This window comes from Plodia interpunctella, chromosome 23 (genome assembly GCF_027563975.2).
Source record: "Plodia interpunctella isolate USDA-ARS_2022_Savannah chromosome 23, ilPloInte3.2, whole genome shotgun sequence".
NCBI classification, from domain to species: Eukaryota; Metazoa; Arthropoda; class Insecta; order Lepidoptera; family Pyralidae; genus Plodia; species Plodia interpunctella.
The window spans coordinates 4,979,155-5,002,183 of NC_071316.1; the positions used below are offsets into that span (position 1 = coordinate 4,979,155).

Consider the following 23,029-nt stretch of genomic DNA (forward strand, 5'->3'; position numbering starts at 1 on the left):
GAGTTAGTATCCCATAACACAAGTCTCGAACTTACTTTGGGACTAGCTCAATCTGTGTGATTTGTCCCAATATATTTATTTATTTATTTATTATTAATGCGTAAGTTTGTGAGGATGTATGTTTGTTACTCTTTACACAAAATCCACCACGGGTAGAATATAACCTGGAATATGACATAGGATATCACATAGGGTATTTTTTATCCCCAAATTCCCACGGGAGTGAAGCCCCAGGACGCAGCTTGTGATTTATATAGCCAGATAGGATAACATTGTATATGTTACTGACTTTACAGATTTTGAAAAAAAAAATTTTTGTCGTTTCCATATTTTGTGACAAAAAAAATATGTAGACGCATATAATAAAAATAATGCAGATAATATTCTACCCTTGAATCAAATTCCATCAAAATACGTCCAGGAAATTTTGCATAATTTGAAACATTCAATCTTTTGCATTTGTAAATATGATTTAAGTGGTTTTCTAACATAAATATTATTTAGTACCTGTCCAGGAGGTCGAATCGGGATCCTCTCGTGGCCCGGGCCGAGGGACGGCGGCGGGATGGGTCGCCGGTTGAGGTAGTTATTGCCATCCGTGTTTGTGCCTGGAAATTATGTAGGTATTAGTTAGATATAATGGAAGAACAACAAGTTAAAAAAAAACGATTAGCGATTTGGTTTTTTCGTTATCTTGTCACATGACAACGACAAAAACAAAGCACTTACTTAAAATGCTAAATAGAAATATAAACAAAAAAACCCAATCGGGTGAAACGTGTGGATTAAAACGTAAACGTAAAGATCCTTCATTATTTACACGTCTGTATGAAAGGGACGGAAGATCATATCTCTTTCTTCTATTCTTATTTCTTTTTAAGCCCCGACGCAAAAAGAGCGGTATTATAAGTTTGACCGCTAAGTGCGTCTGTATGTGTACGTGGCACCGTAGCGTATCAACGGGTGAACCGATTTGGATGCGGTTTACTTATTTGATGCCTAATTTTTATGCGGTGGTTCATAGATATGTTTGATCAAAATCGGTTCAGCCGTTCAAAAGTTATAGCGAAAGGAATATTGAGTGCGTGCATTTATCTGTTTGAAACATTAACATTCTGTGTGATTTGTCCTTATATATTTATTTATTTTTGAATGTATATAACATTCAAAATGGAGAGGAAAGAGGCACAAAGAGACAAAAGCCATAAAATATGAAATAAAAAAATATTTATTGTAAGAAAGGTGAAAGATTTTGCGTTTCGTACCTTTTTTTGCATAAAAAAAGGTTCTATGAGTCCCTAAAGACAACTTTAATTTGAATATAGATGCAAAGTCGAAGGTCAGTAGGTAGTAGGTATTGTTGGAAGAAGTTAATTTAACAAGTTTAGTGTTCTGCAAATCCTTAGTCCCTTAGGTTTGTTTTCATCGGTATAGGGATTGTTGAAGTGTGCTAAATATGAAGGTGGTCTGTCAACTAGGGGTGCCGACGACCGCGCGAAGGGGAGACGCAAAAGTAGCAAAGCGGACCTGGACTCCGACGCTTAACGGCTGAAGAAGTAGACGGGAAAGAGAGGTGGACTAAAGAAAGTAGTTATGACATCGTTGGTCATAGAAAAAGTTTGTTTTTATGTTTTTAGAATCGCGTCAATGGTGTGGTTTAGTCCTATTCTAGGGGGGGGATACACACCTCTAAAAACACCAAAATTCTTATTATATAGCTATGGACGTTTTCCACTCAAAGAAGATTCACCCAATAATTCCTACCGCGTAAGTACTCTGAGTTTGTTGTATCGACAATGCGCGTGTTGTAGGCATATACGCTGCGGTGACCACTTTCTATCAGGTGCGCAGCATGCCTGCTCACTTTCTCAGTAGTACAGAATTAATATTTTCTCACCTCTAAGTGTAGGCTTGTCAGCGAATGGGTTTCTGTACTCCGGTGGTAGAGGGGGGGTGAAGAAGGCGCGGCCGGGGGGAGCGTATGAGGGCACAGCCCCTCCCCCCACTCCCGCCAGTAGGGACGCGCCGTGGTGTTGTGGTGGTCTGTGGGAAAAGATACAAAATTCAAATTCTTTATTCAAATTGACGATATGTCACGAATTGATGTCAAAAGTTGATATATATGGCTTGATTTCAACGTGCGCAGTAAAACACAAAGTATGTCTAAACGTCAGCGGTGCGCAGGTTAAATTCAATGTTAAATTTGGCTGGTGCAATCCGGCCTTAGACTAGCGCCGGTGAAAAAATAGCGACGCAACAAACTTCTCCGCAGCCTTTTCTTCAAACACGTCAATTGACAAATGTGGGTCTTTTAGTTGTATTAAAACTAATTGGTTGATACATTATATAGTATGGTGGTATACATTATATAGTATGTTATATAAAATTAGCTGCGCCCCGGGGCTATGCTCCCGTGGGAATAACGGGATAAAAACATTTCCGCAGGTTACAGCGACCTCTAGGGAGCGAGCATAAAGTTAAAAAGTTTATTTTTTAGTTTTTTGTAACTCTGGCAAATGCATTATCACATTTCATTGCGAGAAAATATCTTTTTATAAATAAAGCGAACATAATAATTTCACTAGATGACACCACAACCGCAAATGGATCGTGGACCACATGAAACTAATCTGATATCTAGTTATTTGTCAGTGACCGCATTCTAGAAAGTTCTGTCATACACTCGTTCGTTGGTCAAGTAATATTACAGTAAAGTTGGTTTAATTTATCTCTCATACTCAAGTACATGTTTGGTTTATGTGTTTGGGAGATGCAAAATCCATGCACATCGGTCGGAAAACACGATCGATAGAAAATATTCATAAAATATCGCTTCCCTATTGGATCAAGGAAAGTGAAATTTAAAAATGGAACTGAATATTGTTAAAAAGAACAAATGTATTGTAACATAAATAGCCAGTGATATATCACTCAAAAATAAGCGGACTTGTATCGTTGTGTTCGGCATTTGAAGTTTCAAATGTCAAATATGGAAGTCAAAGTTTCACAAAATATATGGAAAAAGACTATTTTTAGTTTTTTCATCGGAATTGAAAATCTCGATTCAATTTTATATTTTAGAAAAGATTTAACTTCCCTCGAAGCAGCGAGTTTGACACGGTTGAAAGTCATCAACACAACTTGGAATAGACACAAGCGAAACGCAAAAGTCGAAATGTACTGAAACATTTTCTTCATTACTAAGTAATCAATGAATACAGTCGATTTCTGATGCACGTACAAAAAGGTCAATAAAATCAGACGACCCGATCAGTGCCAATCCGCGATATCAATCGCACGTCGTTAATCTTCCCAAACGAGCGAGGCCGCGCGTCATGCTTGTTAAGGCGATAAATTTTAAATCCGAGGAGATTTTTATCATTCAGTTTTTCTTCGATGTCGATGACCCGTTAGGGTGGGTTGCCATGAGAAAATAGTTATATTATTTTCGCGATTTTTCAATTAATTAATTTTCTTGAATAGTCTCACCAGCAAACTCTAGTGATGTTTCACAACATATTTTTTTTTACATTACATTAAGTAATTAACCTAGTTCAAAGGAACCAAGGAAAAGAGCCAAGCTATAAGCGTATTAAGATTAAAATAATGACCAATAAATTTTTTCAAGCTGTGTGTCATTTTCCCCGTATTTTCCTAATGATGGTAACCCTAATACAGCCGAAATACGTTGACCTCTCATTTAATAGAAATGGTGAGATAGCGGAGGCCGGCAATGTTGCCAGTCTAGTATGGAAATGACAAAAATTGGCAATACGCCATACTCTTCTATTCGGCCGCTTTATTTCAGTACCCAGACCGCATTTTAATGATCCTTTTGCAAAATAAACCACAACTGTGGCCAGTTTTAACAAGCACCCATTCTATTTTATAGCAACTAATTGGTTACTGTGTAGATCAAAGAAAAATAAATATTAAGAGCAAGTAAAATATTTATTTCCTACGAGCTTTCACTACTCGATCACAGATGGCGCCACTAATCATATATGAATATCGCTTACGTCAATTATCTTAGTTTTTAGTTAATAGGTAGTATGTAACGTGAATTACTTTTTATGTTCCACGGAAGAATATATTTTTTTTTTCATATGTTGCAATAACAGAATATATAATAAAATTACGAACAACTTGTAATTACTACCGCTCGCCGCTAGATGGCACTTCTTTGAACATTTTTGTGTTTTTTTTTTCGTAATTTTAAATAAAATGTAAAAAATAATTTTAAAATATCTTTTTTTTTTATACCAGGTTAATGGATCAGTTGGATGATTATTTCCAATTAATGAATTTCCATTTAATTTTCGACATTTGTGACGAGAATTTCCCTTTGTGCTAAAACTCGTTGAAACTCGAGTTTGCTGTCAATTATTAAATGCAAAATGTTGCACCTTTTATTTGATATAACTTTAGTCAATATTTTAGTTTGAATTGTGCATGCAATAGTATGCATATGTAAATCAAATGTTATCCATAATAATGACTAAGGTTTATTTGTTCTTGTGGATAGATTGAGAGCCACTAGCTTTACCCGCGGTTTCACCCGTGTAGCATTTTTCACGGTAACAGTTGTTTTCCCGGAATGAAATGTACCCTATATCCTTCACCACACTACAAACTACATGTATGCAAAGTTTCAAGAAGATTGATTGAGTAGATAGAGCGTGAAGAGGTAACAAACAAAATCCTTATCTTCTCCTAAATCCTAAGTATCTTACAAATATTATAAATGCGTAAGTTTGTGAGGATGTATGGTGTGTATGTTTGTGACTCTTTTACGCAAAATCTATTGGGGGGATTGTTATGAAATTTGGTACAAGGGTAGAATATAACCTGTAATAACACATAGGGAGCAAAGTCCCGAAGCGCAGCTAGTAATATAAATGTGACGAGCTTGTTTGTTGGTTTGTTTATTGTTTGTGACCTTTTCATGACTTATCTGCTCCAATTGATTTCTTTCCAGTCTTTAAAATTTTGCATACATGTAGTCTGAAATAAGGAAATGAACATATTAAAATATTAAAATGGTATATTCACGCGGATGAAGCCGCGGGCAAAAGTTATATAATACTTCTACTGCTCGCTGGCGTATATGTAAAATGATTTAATAAAAATGAAAATAATTCACATTGTGACAGCTACCAGGATTAATATTCTGTATTAACATTTTGACAGGCTCGTATTAATGTTTAGGGTTTCGGGGGTTAAAACGTACCATACGGATCTACAGTGACACCGGAAAATATATTGTTTCTGTTTTATTTACGGGAACAGAAGCGGAAATCTTGGATCTTACATTGAGATAAATGTATTGGAAATAAAATAATAAAATATTCTATATCATGGAATTTCCCTTTTTTTTTTCTTTTTACTGCTTTTTCTACTTTATGGCACCACCATCCTATCTTTGTTTGGTCTAATGGTTGACTGCTAGATAATACCTATATATATATATATATATATATATATATATATATACGAGTATATATAATTTTTGTAATTTAGTCTAATGAAGAGTTTGAATAAATAAAAACATTCTGCTACTCCAGTGAAAGAAAACGTCGTGATTCGCGAGGAAACCTGCACACCGGTTGATTATTAACTTGTATGTGAAATGGAGAAGGCAATGGCAAACCACTCCATTAATAATGCCAAGAGAGTCGTTATGTGTGTTTAAATTCACGTAATGACCACGACCCTCAGCCATGAGAAATACGACTATGAAAGATTACATTCCGCATCGGGAGGGCGTTAAAAAACGAAAGTGTTTAAAAGCTTTTGAAGGTTCGGCCGTGGTTGTACGACAAGCCTAACGTCAACCCTCTTTAGAAATGCTATTGTTTATTTATATATCAGCTGTCAACATACATACACGTCTTAACGTACACGAGAGGAAATGGAGCGGTTCTATTGGAAGTATATAATGGTTTTACACGTACACAAAATATTCTTCACCAGGTTTTTCTTTTATTTTTGTAATATCAAGAAGAAAATAAAATGTCTACTCCATACGTTACAAAATTTCCTTTACGTTTTTATTGTGCACAGATGTGAAAATCTCTTAGGCGTAAGGGGACGGATTTTAATGGTTTAACTGACGGGTGTTGAACGAGTTTCCTTTATTTATTGTTTTGCGACTTGACTGAACAGAGGGCGAAGTACGGCTTTGCATTACACTTCTCACTGTCGAGTCGATTCGCAGTGAGACGCAGCGAACCAATCAGATTCCAGCGTGGTTGTCGTTGCGTCCAAATGCCGCACTGTGATTGGTTAGTTGCGTCTCACTGTGAATCAACTCGATAGTGAGATGTAAATAGTAAACGCACAACGCATACAAAATGTGTATGGCATGTACGAGTGAGTGATTTCCTTTTATAATATAAAAAAATATATATCTTCTTTAGAAAAATAATATCCGAGCTTCATTTTAGCGATAATCATGCAAATAATATTTCACAAACCATTGGATAGATGGCGTTATACAAAATTCAACATCACAACAGAAAATCGTAACCTGATTCCAACACACTATCGCCGAACTAAACATTGAGTAGTTTATTCGAGAGCTTTTATTTAGCGCAATGAAAACCCAGCAATGTATGTCGAATCCGCCATTCTTCAGCGAACTGTCCCGATATAATGTACAGCCGTCGAAAGAATTACAAGTACAAACCATGACGTAAAGTATAAAAATATCAAGTTACGAACTTTTGAAATAAGTTCATAAATTTTAAAAATTCGCGGGTCTCGATTCTGCTAACATTACGATCGTGTCACAATGGCTTTTCAATAGTAAAATACAAAAAATTACACTCATTGACTTTCAACATTTGACAACCTCCGTGGCCTAAAGTGGCGTGACTCCTACACTGGAGGTCGGGGTTCGATCCCCGGTCGGGTCAACATGGAAAATGCTATTTTTCAGATTGGCCCGGGTCTTGGACGTTCATCTGTATTATGTATATGTTATAGAATATAGTATCGTTGAGTTAGTACCCCATAACACGAGTTTTGAACTTGCTTTGGGGCTAACTCAATCTGTGTGATTTGTCCTTATATATATATTTTTTTTAACATCTTCTGTCGGTTTCTTATCGAGTGAATTGGGGATAGACATGTTTTTGTGTCAATAGTTCTTGAGATATTAGGTATAAATGTCATGTTCCAAGCTCAAGTTAATTTATAATATTTGTTAGTCAGTATCGTTAGTGACATGGCTATCATCATATCGAGTGTGTCATATGTCGCCTCAAGGTATCTGACATGACTTTTACGACTACTTACCGCCATCTTGCGGCAGGTAGTCGCATACACACTAGGGAACTAAACTATCAACCAGTATGCAGGTTTCCTCACGATGTTTTCCTTCGCTGGAAGCAAGTGGTGGTCTATGAAAACTACTAAATCTATATATGAGTCAGATTGATATACAAACTCATATGGCACGAGTAGGATGCGAACCTGAGACCTTTCGATCCACAGTCTTAAACATTACATCACTACCGCTTCCAACATTTAATTATAAATCAATATTTAATAACATTTATTTTCGTTAAAAAACAATGACTAAACTAATAAGTATTTATTTTAATCACTTAAATAACTTACGATACGACTCAAACTGTTATTTATATTGTTAATTTTTTTTTATGTTAATTATAAATCAATGTTCGTACGAAGATAAAGCTGAGGAAAAGATACAATTGTTTTTGCAGACACAACCTCGTCTATAAAATTTTTGAGCTAACTTGAAGCGATAATTTTTAAATGATTTATTTGAAAAATACGTACAGGCGTTATTAGATCACTCCTACGTGATACAAATTTAACAATATGTATTTAATCTATCTTTTTTAAGCCTTCGTGTTAATTTTGACGTGTGCTTAAATTGTGGCATAATTGAAATTTTTGTATGCGGGGTGGCCCTTGAGCCACTCATAAACCGCCAATATGCTTTAGAATATTATGTTTAAAAATTGTTATGCTTATGGTAAGTATGCATAAAAAAATGGTGCCTTTATGCCAAATTAATATTGTGCGTAACTATTACTATGACAAGTAAAAGTATGCCATGTTAAATTATGACATAAAATTGTATGCATAAAAATAGGGAACCCTTGATGTGTTGACTGTACTTTAAAACAAAACGTGTGTCGCAATGAACATTTATTTCCGTACTCTCGACAATTTGTACCGTACCCGTTTCATAAGAAAAATGGCATCATGTCGTTACAAAAGTATCTTGTTACAAAATTATGCGACGAATTAACACGAAATCGTGAATCGTGGATTCCAGATTAGCATAACTAACCACAGTTTAACTTGAAAAAGACTTAGCTGCGAGCCAAAGTCACGTATTTTATTAAAAACTTCGGTATCCCACGAAATCGTAACGTTAAATTATGGTAATTGTAAGATTTTGAGCAATCAGCAAGATAATTAAAGGAAGAGGACTTGCCTAAGATTGTACTGTTGTCAGAAGATTTGAATCTGTCACAAACATTTGAACATAAAGTTTAGATCATTATCAAGCTCTTTCACCATTATATTGCTAATATTATAAATGCGAAAGTTCGTGATGATGTATGTATGTTTGTTACTCTTTCACGCAAAATCTACTGGACGGATTGTTCTGAAAGTTGGTACACGGGTAGATTATATCATGAAATAGCACACTACTTTTTATCTCGAAATTCTCACGGGATCGAAGCCCGGGGCGCAGCTAGTAAAGAATAAATTTTTCCATCCTTTTTAGTACACAAATGATATGAGAAAAATATCAAAATGTGACAGCCACGCTAATGTGTTGTGCACATTCGATTTGTAAACTTTAGGGACTACAAGGTCGCTAAAACGTCAGCAACATTAAATAAATAAAAAATTGTTATGTTCCGTTAATATATGTATATGTACTTGTAAGAACGTTACCGAATACCAAGCGGTCGTGGCTTCAAACGGACGCCATTTTATATCATTTACACACTATTTACGGGGCAACACTGATGTGTCAACACGTCAAAGTAATTAATAATCATAAAAAATATAATAACTCAAGATATCTTTACGTAAATTAATAGAATAGCCTAAAATCAAGTGGAAGCATATATTGTGTCCTGTATAAACTCAAAAGTTTGTGTATCAGCTGTGATAATAAAGTGACAGATCGACGCCGGCCGGTTCAACGGCGAAATTTAAATCATTTATTCAAGGAACCTACATAAACCAGATAAGTATTGCTTTTAGTATCTTTATACTACAATAATATCCTTCCCACGCCAATTACAGTAGTTACTACTTGTTATTATTACCCTCATACCCAACTCAGATTTGCTAAATAACAATAACCACTTATTACACTGGCGGCATTAATTTGAGTTCTCACTTTGCTTACCAACCTGAAAGTGAAGTTGATGACCTGCTCATAGTGCCTCATCGTCCTTTTTCTTCATAAATAATATAGTTAAATTGCTTTACATACCATTTAGCGGTTTCAGTTCAATAGTCACTTATCACTTATTTACATGTAAGTGGATCTGCTGACTGAATGCTGAGGCCAAACATAAAGATAATATCTTAGTCCTTTTCTATTTCTAGTTTATATAAATGATCTTCCTTGTCTTGCCCAACAATTGTGTGATGTAATTTTATTTGCTGACGACACGTCACTACTGTTTAAAGTTGATAGAAAAAGTAGAAATTATAACAATGTAAGCAACATTATGTCACTTGTGCTTGAATGGTTTACAACTAATAACCTGGCTTTAAACACAGACAAGACCAAGTGTATTAAGTTCTCTCTTTCAAACGCACCCCAACTTGATATTCCTTTAGTAGTTAATGGTAAAGTATTAGAATGGGTACACAGTGCCAAGTTCTTGGGCATTACTGTGGATAGTAAGTTTAAGTGGGATAAACATATTGAAATCACGGCCAAAAAACTTAGTTCGGCAGCTTTTGCAGTGAGAAGGATCAGACAGTGTACAAACATCGAAACAGCTAGGCTCGTGTATTACAGCTACTTTCATAGCATAATGTCCTACGGATTATTGTTATGGGGTAATGCAGCTGACATAGGAAAAATTTTTGTTTTACAGAAACGAGCAATTCGTTTTATTTATGGACTTAAGCCTCGGGATTCCTTGCGAGAATTATTCAAATCGATAAATATTATGACTGTTGCATCTCAGTACATCTTCGACGTACTTATTTTTGTTAAATCTAACTTACACCTGTATAAAACATTGAGCGATGTTAACAGTGTAGTCACTCGTAATAGGCATAAACTTTGTATGAACAGATTCCGACTTAAAAAGGTTAGGCGGTCTTTCGTGGGTCAAAGTGTTAAATTGTTCAATAAACTCCCTGTAGAGGCTATTAACTTGCCAATGCCAAAATTTAAATCATATATTAAAAATGCTTTAATGGCTAATGCTTATTACACGATTAGCGACTATTTAAATGATAAAAAACCTTGGACCCTTCCTAAAACTTCCACCTCTCACACTTGATTTTAATTTTTTTATTATTATTTATATATTTTCTTGACATGTTTATTACATATATTTTGACATTTATTGTAAAACATATACGTGATTTGTGATCTCCAAGTGTCTGAAAGTAACATAGGTATCTATTATGTTAGATTATGGAGATCGAGTATGTCATGCACATTCAAATGGTCAAACCGGTGGCGGCGTCGTGGATCGGGTCGGGAGGTTCCCTCTATTGTGGTTGAGCTTCGCGATGGCTGACTCACGCGTCAACTCGTGAACGGGTGCTGCCGGGGGAACTGGTCAGCTCGATCTTTTATTAAAAGTTTTTTTTTTGTTTGGTTAATTATACGTATATGTATAAGTATATATATATTTTCCTTTCATCAGCACTTGATCACAATCATAATATGTTTCAGTATACCTTTTGACCATGTACTTTATTATGTACTTAATGTTATATTGCTGATAAAAAATTATACATGAATTTATATACAAAAAATGGCAAGCCCTTCTGGCATAATAGGGACCAACACTGTTTGAATGAGTTTCTTTCGGCATTTCTTCTCAGCAGTGGTCGTTCCGAAATGCTAGTAGTTTGTAGCTTTGGTAAACATCATTTAATTTAGATTATGACGTGAAAAAGTGCCTGTGAAGGCCTAATTTCTGAATAAATGATTTGATTTTGATTTTGATTTTGATTTCAAAATGGCCGCTCCTCCGCAATGAATGACAACCGTAAACCGCAATGGCCAGTAGAACTGTAAACCTAAATACTTGGCTTCGATTCCTTCCGAGCCGTTTAATTTCAGCCGTACTTAAATGCCTTTTCTTATTTTATGGAGATTAGGGGAATGGTTAAGATTCTTTTTACATGAGTGCAAAGAACGGAACGGGCAGGGTTCACCCTGAAAACAAAACACCTTCATAGAAACAACTTCATAGAAAGTTGTAAGTATGCGAGTTTATTCGACAAGAAAATTCTATATCATTCTATACATATAATAGGAATATATAACGCTAAGCTCAATGCAGATGGCACCACCATCACCTTTAGTAGACAAATCACCAACAGACATTTAAATAACTTAAACTTTATGTTAAAGTTATTTAAATGTAATTTTCCTTTATGTTAAATTTAAATAATTAAACTTTATGTTAAACATAAAGTTTAAGTTATTTAAATGTCTGTTGGGAAAATTAAAATATGGGACCGAAAATCTCCTTCGTTAAATAACATATATATTTACGTCGGTAGTCTAGTGTTTAAGACGGCTGTGGTCCAAAGGTTGCAGGTTAAAATCTCCTGCCATGAGTCTGTATATTAATATGATTCGTGTATAGTAAGTATTTAGAGACTTGTGGTGATGACAGAAAATCATGGTGAGGAAACCTGCACACCGGTTGCCTATTTAGTTCACTCAACTGTATACTACTTGTCACTAGATGGCAATAGGAATAAAATCAGACACCAGAGTTAGCAAAAACACACTCGATAAAAATAAACACATAACTAGACACAATTTCAGTCAAAAATACCAACAATTCCAAACCTATTTCAACGTTTGACAGATTAGTTTTTTTTATAATTCCAATCATCCCGGGCAACTTCGGCCCGCCCTTGGCAAAAAGAGGGTTAACTTACACAAGAGAAAGTAACCCTTCTTATAAAAACTACCGGTCTGTCAGACCGACAATCCGTTCATTTGAAAATATTACTGATATTCATAGCACGTAGCTTTTTTTATTACACTATCCTGTTAATATTGTAAAGCCAAAAGTTTTATTGAAAGTATCTCTATTTACTATTTTTTCTACTAGCTGTTTACCCGCGGCTCCGCCCGCTTAAATTTTATCGGGAACAATTTTTTCTTTATATTTAATTGGATTGGGATAGTTGAAATAAAATATCCATAACGCATTTAAAATACACACAGCGCCACCTAGTGATTTAATTTCAAAGTTTATTTCATTAACATTTAGCACCATCTATAATAGGATACAGGATTTTCCACGGGTTTTTCGCTAATTCCAGGGGAATTATTTTTCTCCGGAATGAAAGGTCATCTTTAGTTGTCAAACCATAGGCGTTTTATTTATACTGAACTAGCGGTGCCCCGAGGCAGCGCTCCTGTGGGAATTTCGGTATAAAAAGTTCCCTATATTGTGTTATTCCAGATTATTTTCTACCCGAGCACCAAATTTCATAACAATCAGTCCAGTAGATAATGCGTGAAGAGGTAACAAACTTACATTTACAATATAGCATTTATAATATTAGTTGTGATTTCATTTGTATAAAAATAATTATATCGTAAACTATCTGTTGCCCGCAGCTTCACCCGCGGTTGTCTGTGTTTGACCTCCGGTCATTAACTATGTCTATTCCCAATTTTATCAAAATCGGCCCAAAAGTTTATCCGTGAAACCGTGACAGGCAAAAAAGATTTTTGCATATATAATACTTACAAGTACGTATTTATCAATTTGCCATTGTTGAATGGTGAGTTTTAGTGAAAAAATATTATAATAAATGCGCAGCGTCGAATAAAAGAAATGTGGCGAAGAGAAAGCAAACATTTTAATCCGCAAAGTTAATAAACAAAGCAATCCTCTGACCCAAATCGAACTTAACAAAGAAAACTCAGCATTTTTCTTTACTTTTCTCCGATCAATCACCGCTGTCGAACCTCCGTCGCAAAATATGGAGAGAACAGAAGAGGAGAGAACAGAGGAGAACTATCTAATATTATAAAAGCGAAAGAAAGTTTGTTGTCTCTTATAGCTCAACCAATAAATAAATAAATAAATAAATAAATAAATAAATAAATAAATATATTAGGACAAATCACACAGATTGAGCTAGCCCCAAAGTAAGTTCGAGACTTGTGTTATGGGATACTAACTCAACGATACTATATTTTATAAATAAATACACATATAAATAAACATCCAAGACCCGGGCCAATCAGAAAAATATCATTTTCCATCATGACCCGACCGGGGATCGAACCCGGTACCTCTCGGTTCAGTGGCAAGAACTTTACCACTGCGCCACCGAGGTCGTCAAATTCGTCAATATTCTATAGAACTATGAGTCGTTCAAACTAATATTATAAAAGCAGCTAGAGGACATTTGTTACCTCTTCACGCTTTATCTACTCAACCAATCTTCTCCAAATTTTACATACATGTAGTTTCAAGTACCTAGAGGGGCGTAAAGTACTTTTTATCCCGAAATTCCCACGGGAGCGAAGCCCGGAAACCCAGCTATTTAATAATAGTTTGTATAAAATAGAGCTTGGATACACAAAATAATCGAGATTAATCTACCGTCTCAGCCTCTTTGTTTTATGTTTATTGGCAAGTTTAAATGGTGGAGTCTTACCGAAATTTATTATATACCACCTTATTTGTATAAGTAGGTATCAACTTTTGTTTTGTTTCATAAACAATATTGGTATTCCGTAGGGTGTTAAAATCTATATATATATCTCGCCATGTCATCTTCGGGTGTTCTAGGTATTCAGGGGTGTGACGCTGCGAAACCCTGTGTAAAAAAAAAAAAAACAATCCTAAAATTCTGAAGACTCGGTTGTGATTTTACAACCGGCCTCTCTTTGGGAATGTTAATATTGCCTATCAGCTATCAACAGCACATATGGTTCATAGAAAACAAATTGAAATAACACTAATTTATCAATGTTCTATGTCAATACGAGCATTCAATTTATGCGGTCATCAGAAAACGCCGTGGAAAGGGTCTGACCGTACGAAATGGAGACGAGAAAGTTGGATAGTGGACCCTGGGCTCCGACTGGAAGAAACCGAGAAAACGCTCAGTTGAGAGACAGATAGTAGCCACATTAATTAAAACCATTATCAGGGGATATAAGAGTAGCTGAGGACTATAACCTCACCCGGGAATAATTATATGAAGAAATATATTTCTTATGTAATAAACTCGTACCATTCAGTCATTGTGACGTGGAACAAACTTTCTTATATAAGGAAAGATCTCGAAGTTTTTGGGGTGAAATGAAATGCCTTTGCCCCGGGGTTCACCCGCGCTATGTACAGAAAAACATGCGTAGGTTATACTCAATTTACAAATACACCTATAATAAAGGGGCTAGTCACATGTAATAAAATAAATGGTTACTCAAATTATTATTTTTTGTTTTCACTATTGAAAATGATCTATATATAGAAAATAAATATCTATAGAGATATCGTTCTTAACTATAATAACTTATAAATATTCTAACTTTAATAAAAAATTGTTGGAATATTATAGTAACCTATATAAGATGCTAACAAATTTTTAAAATTACATCCATCACGTATTGACCATTTGAAGACAGTGTTAAATGAGTGGTAGCTACGTGTGATAGTGCGAATAAAAAAAAAGAGAAAAGAAAAGAAAAAAAAAATAATAGGAAACATATGGACAACACTCAACAGCCAACACTAAGCGCTTGTATTGCTGGTCGAATCGGCTTAAACACAGAAACGGACAACACACCTAGAATCGTAGACAATCTATGATCATAAGTAAAAATATTTGCCCGCGCCAGGAATCGAACCCAAGACCTCCAGATAGCGAACGGGCGTGGGGACCACTACAAGAAGCGTTTAAAGACCTAAACGTTTTTATGCCAAGATTTCCTGAAACAAAGAAGGATCATGTGCAAAAATACCGCACAGAACTAAGATATATTAGTAGATATTATTAAAAAGTTAATTAAAAACCAGGAAAAGCCAGGAGAATTAAACAGTGGAGCGTATCGTTAAAACCACGCCGCTAGTAAGAACTTTCCAATTAAACTAAATGAGTCATCAAACCAAACGCATACAATTATGAAGTAATCGAGGACACAAATTAAGGAGGGAGTAGAAGTATATCCTATCAATCGAACGTGATATTAAGCGGTGGTGACCGAGTAGTTAAAATCGTCGGGCTATGATCCTATTATACAAACCCATGTGGCACGAGTAGGATTACAACCTGGGGCCTATCGGTTCATTATAACCATTACACCACCGCTTTTCTTTCTTGTGCATAGTTCAATGTCACAAAATTGTTGTATGCTGATGACTATTGCGTCCTTTGTACAAGTTATCATTGACCGATGAACCGATTTTGATGACAAAAATTAACCGATTGTAGAGTTCATTTTACGGTATAAATCATACAGTTGATTATATATCGAAAGACTAACTAAACTAAAAATTACTAATTATATTGTTAGCCATCTAAATATTTTAATGTTAATCAGTTCCACAGAAACTGTGCGATTCGATTTTGTATATTTTATATTTTATGCCAAGAACTTCTTGATTAGTGCAATTATGGTGTGCACTCAAACGCAGTAAAATAAAAATAAAATTTTAATGCAAATGACTTCTCGAATTGTCTTTAAAAATATTTAAAAACTTTTTAAATTGAATTCCTAATTGCTGTGCCCAGTGAGTGGCCAGTTGTCTTATCTTTCTTTTTTTTTTAAATAAAATCGTTTTTTTCCTTTTTTTACGACTAACGGACACGGGTCAACATAATATACGTCCGAAGAATAAATATTTACCATTTTAAATATTTGTTTTTTTTTTTGCTTTTATCTTCGGATAAAATGCCAGCTTTTTTTACTGATAAAGTAATTTTTGGTAAAGTGTCTTATTAACCAAATCTCCAAAATTTTAAGTTTATTTTTTAGCGGACTCCTAGCTTCATAGCCGCGTATGAAACCAGGAACACGCTTAGCGAGGTAAAGAAAAACATGAACCCTGAAAACATCTCCTTTTTCGGCAGTTGTGTAAAAAGAAGGGTATATTAGGACAATTTTACCTGGGCTTGTGATAAGTGGGGTTACTGTTGGTCTTGAGTATGTCGGCGTTGGGCACAGACGTGGGCAAAGCGTGTTCCTTCTCCAATTCGCTCTCATAGCTCTCCAGCGGCACGTGCTTGCCCGGTAAGGGGTCAGCTGTAACAAACAAACATACAGTTAATATAAATCTTCTTGAAATTTTACATACATATAGTTCAAAGTACGGAAAAGGACATAAAGGAAAATAACTGCTCCCGTGGGAAATCACGCGAGCAAAGCCGCGGGCAAAATCTACTTCCATTATAAAGGCGAATTTGAGTATTTTTGTTACTTCTTCACGCTCAAACTGCTAGGCCAATTTTTATGAAATTTAGTATTGAGGTACATGATACCTTGAATTAACACATAGGATACTTTTTATCCCGAAAGTACGGGATTCCGGTAGAGTATGATTTCCGGTAAAGTCTGATAGACAGTGGCGCTTTTAAAGTATATGGCGCTGCTGTGTATAAAAACGTTTTGTTTTTAAATAATTACGCGGGTAACACCGTTATATATTTATAATATTAGATACCGTATCCACGATGTTACCTTTAGAGAAAAAAAAGTAGGAAAGCAGACCACGGGCTCCGCACCCTTACGGATGAGGAAGCATCTGGTAATACGTTCAGATGAGAGAGAAATATTTATTCGAGTTCACCATTTGATCACACGTGTGGTCAGCTCCGTGTGGTCACATATTGAATAGCCCACATTAAATGAACAATGTAAACACAACCCACACATTATCTGTACAGGATAAAAAGTAAATACACAAATCCTTGAACGCCGCATAAAAAACTTCTGCCGAACATTTATCAAAGCGTTCATTGTAAGTGGCCGCTATATTCTGTCCGCTATATTATGTCGGGTAGGATTGTCCTCTTATCGTGAATACCAATCTGTTATGCACCATGTGCGGAATCTGGTATGTGACATTATAAAATTCAATGAATGAATGAATGAATGAATAATTTTTATTTCAAGTAACCAAGACTCATTGGCGTGTATGGTACTCAAAATTCAAGAAAAATATTGCTAAATATTACAGGAGCCAATTTTTTTCGAATAAATTACATAGGTACCTATTGGAGTTTACTGAAAATTAAGTTTAACTCTTGATATTTAGCGAAAATATGCCTCGTCGCGAAATACAAGAGTTACAATTATTTTTTCACCTGTTTTTAATGAAATTAATTTCGCAAACATTTCAATTTAAGTATTTGCTTTAATCCAAATACTGACAGAATATTTTTTTACATACTGAAAGAAGGAGCGTAACATATTATCTCTACTTGTATGTGCAAACACAGTCCTTCTCGGAAAGGATTAACAATATTGCACGGTACAAGATACACACGAACGGGAACACCGCTCAACATTCTGAGTACAGTAAATAACATATGGCCAAACATGTCACTTACGCAATATTCACAGTCGTGTATAGCAATATTATGTCTGGAGTTTTGGCACAATACCCCTGTCCTAAGTACCTCATTGTATTGTTTACAATAACCAGAATTACAATATATCCTTATTTACTTCATATTGAACGTGTGTGTTCCAGCGAAATAAAAATTCAACAAATTTGAAAGTTCTCCGTATCTCAGAACCATCTGACATTCGATATTTAAAAACAATAAACGAAATAGAATTCGAATTAATTTTTCCAATTTCAAAATAAAATTTACTTCTGTCTGTTTAACTATAATTTACAAATTTACTAGCAAACGGATATGATATTTACGGATTTAAATGACTGATTAAAATTTAATCATGGATGCTCTCGTGCATTTGATTTTTAAGTCGTATGTCACGTTTAGTAATCAAATATGGCCATAAACTCGGCCTTTCTATTTCTACTTCAACACTGTGGTCAATTTAAGTCTTATGGTTAAGTTAACATTATATATGTAAACAATAACAGAAGAGTAATCCGTTTAAGAAACACACCTATATACGGTTGTTAGCATAATTTAATGAAATGCCTTTCAGATTTTCCCAGAGATGTTTTCGTTTCGCGTATAGGGATATGGGCCGTGAAAGGTTATGAGAATTTAATATTTAATTTAAAACCATACCACATGAAGGCACGTAAACAGAATATAAATATTTAAAGTGTACATATTTTATGAGATACGATACGTTTGGAATTAGTATTGAATTTTAAGCTTTTATATTGGAAATAATATTAATAATTTTATGAAATGAAATTAAACCTTCTATATTCAAATGGTATGTGCAATTTTTTTCATGAATGTTACTGGCTGGTTTTGTCTCGAAATTCAAACGTTGAGAGCAGTTCGTTGTGTGGCCAATGGGGTCATCATAAAAAAAATAAAAGGAAACTGAAACACGATTCCACCAGCCAGTGTCATGTCTCGAAAATCAAATGTTTGCGCTTCTCACAGGCTATCAAATTCAAAGTTCACTAGAACGCGATAAAACGGCATTGTTCTTAAAATGGCGGCGATAGTGTTTTGTTGAAGTTTATCGCCGTACTCTTTTGTATTGCGACCTACTTTTTGATTTTGACATTTCTAGTGCTCTGGAGTGAAAGTGCGTTCATTTTTTATGACGGATGATATGTGCGGGCAATTTTTTTCGTGTATGGTAATTTTTTGTCGGCCAGTATTTCGCTTCTGCTCAGCGGGCGGTTGTCAAGCCTAATAGGCTATGCTTGACACGCTATATTCTTGTACATAAAACATGCAAGTTTACGACGTGTTTATGTGATAAAGTTGGACCTCCATCGCTAATCATTTTTATTTCGAAGCGTTAAGTTAGTCATGAATTAAACCGGTTTTTAAGATTGTTCAGCATTTTAATTATAAATCCAATTTTCTCGTAGGTACTTTTATTATATCCCATATATTAAACTTTATGGGATCGATGAACAAAACGCAAATAAAACGAAAACGCGAACTACGGAAATATATATGTTAAAAAGTAAGTAATAAGTAATTTTTTCCACGGTGGGAATCGAACCTACGACCTACGGTCATGGTCGTCAAGTTGATCAGTGTTGACTCATCACTAGTTGAACGTTTCAACGCCTCACGAATAGGACACTCAATGACAAAGAAATCACGATTCAAATTTATTTAAAAATCGAAGGAGCAAAAAAAAAAGATGTTTATTTATAATAAACAATAGGTTAGTTAGAAACTTGATTAAATGGTAATTGGTAAAAGGGTGATTTCATTCTGTTTTGCGTCTTTTTTCCTATGTTTACCTTTAGCCACATTTCATCAAAGGGTTATTTAAGAAAAGAAAGATTATCTTTACTTGTTTATTTTCTATTTACTGTGTAGAAACTTACGGATAAAAAAATATGGAAATATTTATCCCTTTTGCTGAAGCTTCGTTACATCTTTACAGACTTATATATTTGGGAAATTTCTTTTTATGACAAAAAAGAAATCTCCCTAATATATAAGTCTGTGAAATTTCCCTTCGTTATTTCCTTCCTTATTTGTCGAAAACCGTTCCTTAATTTAATTAAAGGATGTTTGTTTTCATAAAAAGCAAACACACATTATAAGTAAAAAAAAAAGAATTTGTACATTAAAAATTTATAATATAATAACGAAAGTAGTTTGAAAATAATAATGTACCATCAACCCTGTTCGTAAAACCAGTCATCAAACATTCAGATTTCGAGAATGACACCGACGAATTAAAAAAAAAAACATAGCTTCCTGTAGATTTGCCAGTCTGTCATTATATTATTTTGCGGTTGGCGATTCTGTGAGTCAGTTGAAATCGCCAGTCGGCATACTGGCAGGTAGATCTTTTTTGCAGTAATTTATTTTTTATCAGCGTTCGAAATTTAATTTAGTTATTTACATTGAATGACGCACAGATACTCTAGTATCCGATGACTGACAGCCGTACAAAAGAGTCTAAGGTTAATTAAGTCTATACCAGGGTCTAAAAGGTAGCTACTAGTGGAAAATGGAGAAGTCATAATTATGGGTTTTATCATACCAGTTTTGGGTCTTTTTTGTGACCGATTTGTTTTAAATATAGCTATAATGAGTAGTGTATATATATAATATATTTGTAAGCATTATAACATGTGTTAAACAAAACCAATAGTTGGCTATTTTGGTCTTAGTTATTAAGTAACATAAAAATATTGAATTGCTGTGATGTTCCTAGAAAACTAATATTGGCAGCAAGCTATATTGGATCGAGTTATTGGTCAGCAAAACATTTAATTTAATGAAAAATAGATTTATTTGTTAGCCGTATGTGGAATTTCGTTTACAAACTCATTCGTGCTCATACTTATTTATCTTTTTAGACTTTCTTTTTTTCAAATCAATTCCACGACCGTGCCTCAACTCAATAGAATTGACTATAGGTACAGTCAACAGCACATCAAGTTACCCTGCATGAACCACTATGGCGCGGTAATAGTGGCGAGTTTGCATTGTTTTGGTGCTGTTGACTGTGCCAATCCCTTACCCCAAAGATTGCCTCTCTTTCTATTCTCTAACTAAAACAAGTGACAGCTATAGTTTAACAGATGGCCAGTCTTATTGTTAGCCGAATAATGGGCGAAGGTATCTTGTTTTTTTTTTTATGAAAGACTACCTGAAGATTCCGTTCGCATGTTTTTAAATTATTTACGGAATTTGGACTTTTATATTGTGAGGAATTTTGAGTCCGCCGAGTTGAAGTGAATATTTTGTAAAATATTACGGAACACCGTTTTGCAATTACATTTCAGAAAAATTTTGGACTGTATTTATTATTTTCATAAAATATTAAAATTATTAAAAAGTAATTGTAAAATGCTTCTGTTATTCGACTGTACTGCATATTTATCACCTATCGAAATTCATTGCAAATTCGCACCTATTACCATAGCATAAAGATCCATCATGATAATTTGGCAGTAGAAAAAAAAATGGTGTCAAAAAAACGCTAATTTCTAGTTTATCCCATAATTAAGAACTTGATTTTTATGACAGAAAAAAAAATATCAAGTTTATGCGGGTGAGAGCTATACTAAAATGACTGTCTGTCTGTTGCATTGAGTCATAAACAACGGAACACTTCAATTAGAACAACTCCTCCAATTGACGTACGTCTGTATGTTTGTTCATTATTGAATTGGTATTGATTAATCACGCAAAAAAAGGGAAGTTGTTTTTTTTTTCAAAATCATACGGTTGTGACAAAACTACTTTCATTAGTAGATATTGTGTGCAAGTCCAAGACAAATAATATCAGAGAATTATTCCCCTAATATATCTGTAATGTTATTAAAAGTTATATTCCCACGCAAATATGAAACAAAGCGCAGTAATAAATCAAGAATCCACAATTATTTTGCCCCAGACCACAAAACATCGACGGCACGGAATTATGCTTCTTGTGATTACGTTTTTCTAACACGTTATTGAGACACATTGTTAATTGAATGATTGTAATTGTTTTTAGATCTGATTAACTAGATTTTTATTAAATTCAGATGTTGATTAAATGTAACCAACATCTAAATTTAATAAAAATCTAGTTCGAATTTAATAAAAATCTCAAAGGAAAAAATAAGCTAAAATCATATCCATAACACGCTTTGACGACCTCCATGGCGTAGTCGTCCCCACGCTCGTCCGCTATCTAGAGGTCCCGGGTTCGATTCCCAGCGCGGGCAAAAATTTGTATCTGTAATTACAAATATTTGTCTGCGTTCTGGGTATTTTGTGCCTATTTCTGTGTTTGTATCCGATACAAGCGATACAAGCTTAGTGCTTAGTTTTGACCGTTGAGTGTTGTCAATTTATTTATTTCAACAAGAAAACTTTAAAAAATAGTTTTATGTATGCTATGTTTTGCTTATAACAAATAATTTTTCTTAAAAAAAAAAAACAAATGCAGAGAGAAAAACATTTCTTATTTGGTTTTAAATCGGGTTTACTCCGAACATTTTCCACACGCCACGAATGTTGTGTAGTATCTGCAACGGACTGTAATTTGTGAGGAGGTCTAATAAAGGCCAGCCGTATGATACAATGGGTATTATTGGAAGTTCGCGCATTTTAGCCACAACCATATTTATGCTGCACCTACATATTTACCACATAACTTAAAATTATAGGCAACATTGTAACTATGATCTATGTACAGACTACACATAAATTTACCTAGCAACGTTAAAGTTTCGGTGGTGAACGTGCAATGACTTTGAGCAATTTATGTAGTGTTGACTGTACTTATAATCTACTCTGTGATTAAGAAACAAATTATATCTCAAAAGTATATTTTAGCTATTTTATTGAACACAAACATAAGGTGTCCAGCTGAATTTTAAAGATACGTCTGTAATGTTGCCTGCTTGACTTCAATCCTCCTTGGGAAAGCTGTTGTTTCCTGCCAAATGTGTCCCTTAGTCGCCAGTCGCCTCGACGCCACGGATTTATTGTGATCCTATTCTGTGGCGGAACAAGCGCCCGCATCCTAAATATTATGAATGCGAAGGTTTGTGAAGATGTATGTTTGTTAGTCTTTCACGCGAAATCTACTGGACGGTTTGTGATGAAATTCGGTAGACGAGTAGAACATAACCTGGAATAACACATTGACGTACTTTTTATCCCAAAATTTTCACAGGAGCGAAGCCCCGGAGCGCAGCTAGTCGTTCCTAAT

The 23,029-nt window shown here is 34.7% G+C and overlaps 1 protein-coding gene across 4 annotated transcripts in view; it reads right to left on the reverse strand.

Annotated features, from left to right (window-relative positions):
- Positions 1 to 23,029, reverse strand: part of LOC128680260 (uncharacterized protein) — a 533,151-nt gene that overhangs the window by 5,180 nt on the left and 504,942 nt on the right. For all 4 annotated transcript variants that reach the window (XM_053763301.2, XM_053763302.2, XM_053763303.2 and 1 more), the window contains 3 exons: positions 16,351 to 16,486; positions 1,898 to 2,043; positions 508 to 608 (listed from right to left, as the gene is read on the reverse strand). In XM_053763301.2, coding sequence (XP_053619276.1) covers positions 508 to 608; positions 1,898 to 2,043; positions 16,351 to 16,486 — 383 coding nt within the window. The remainder of the gene's footprint in view (positions 1 to 507; positions 609 to 1,897; positions 2,044 to 16,350; positions 16,487 to 23,029) is intronic.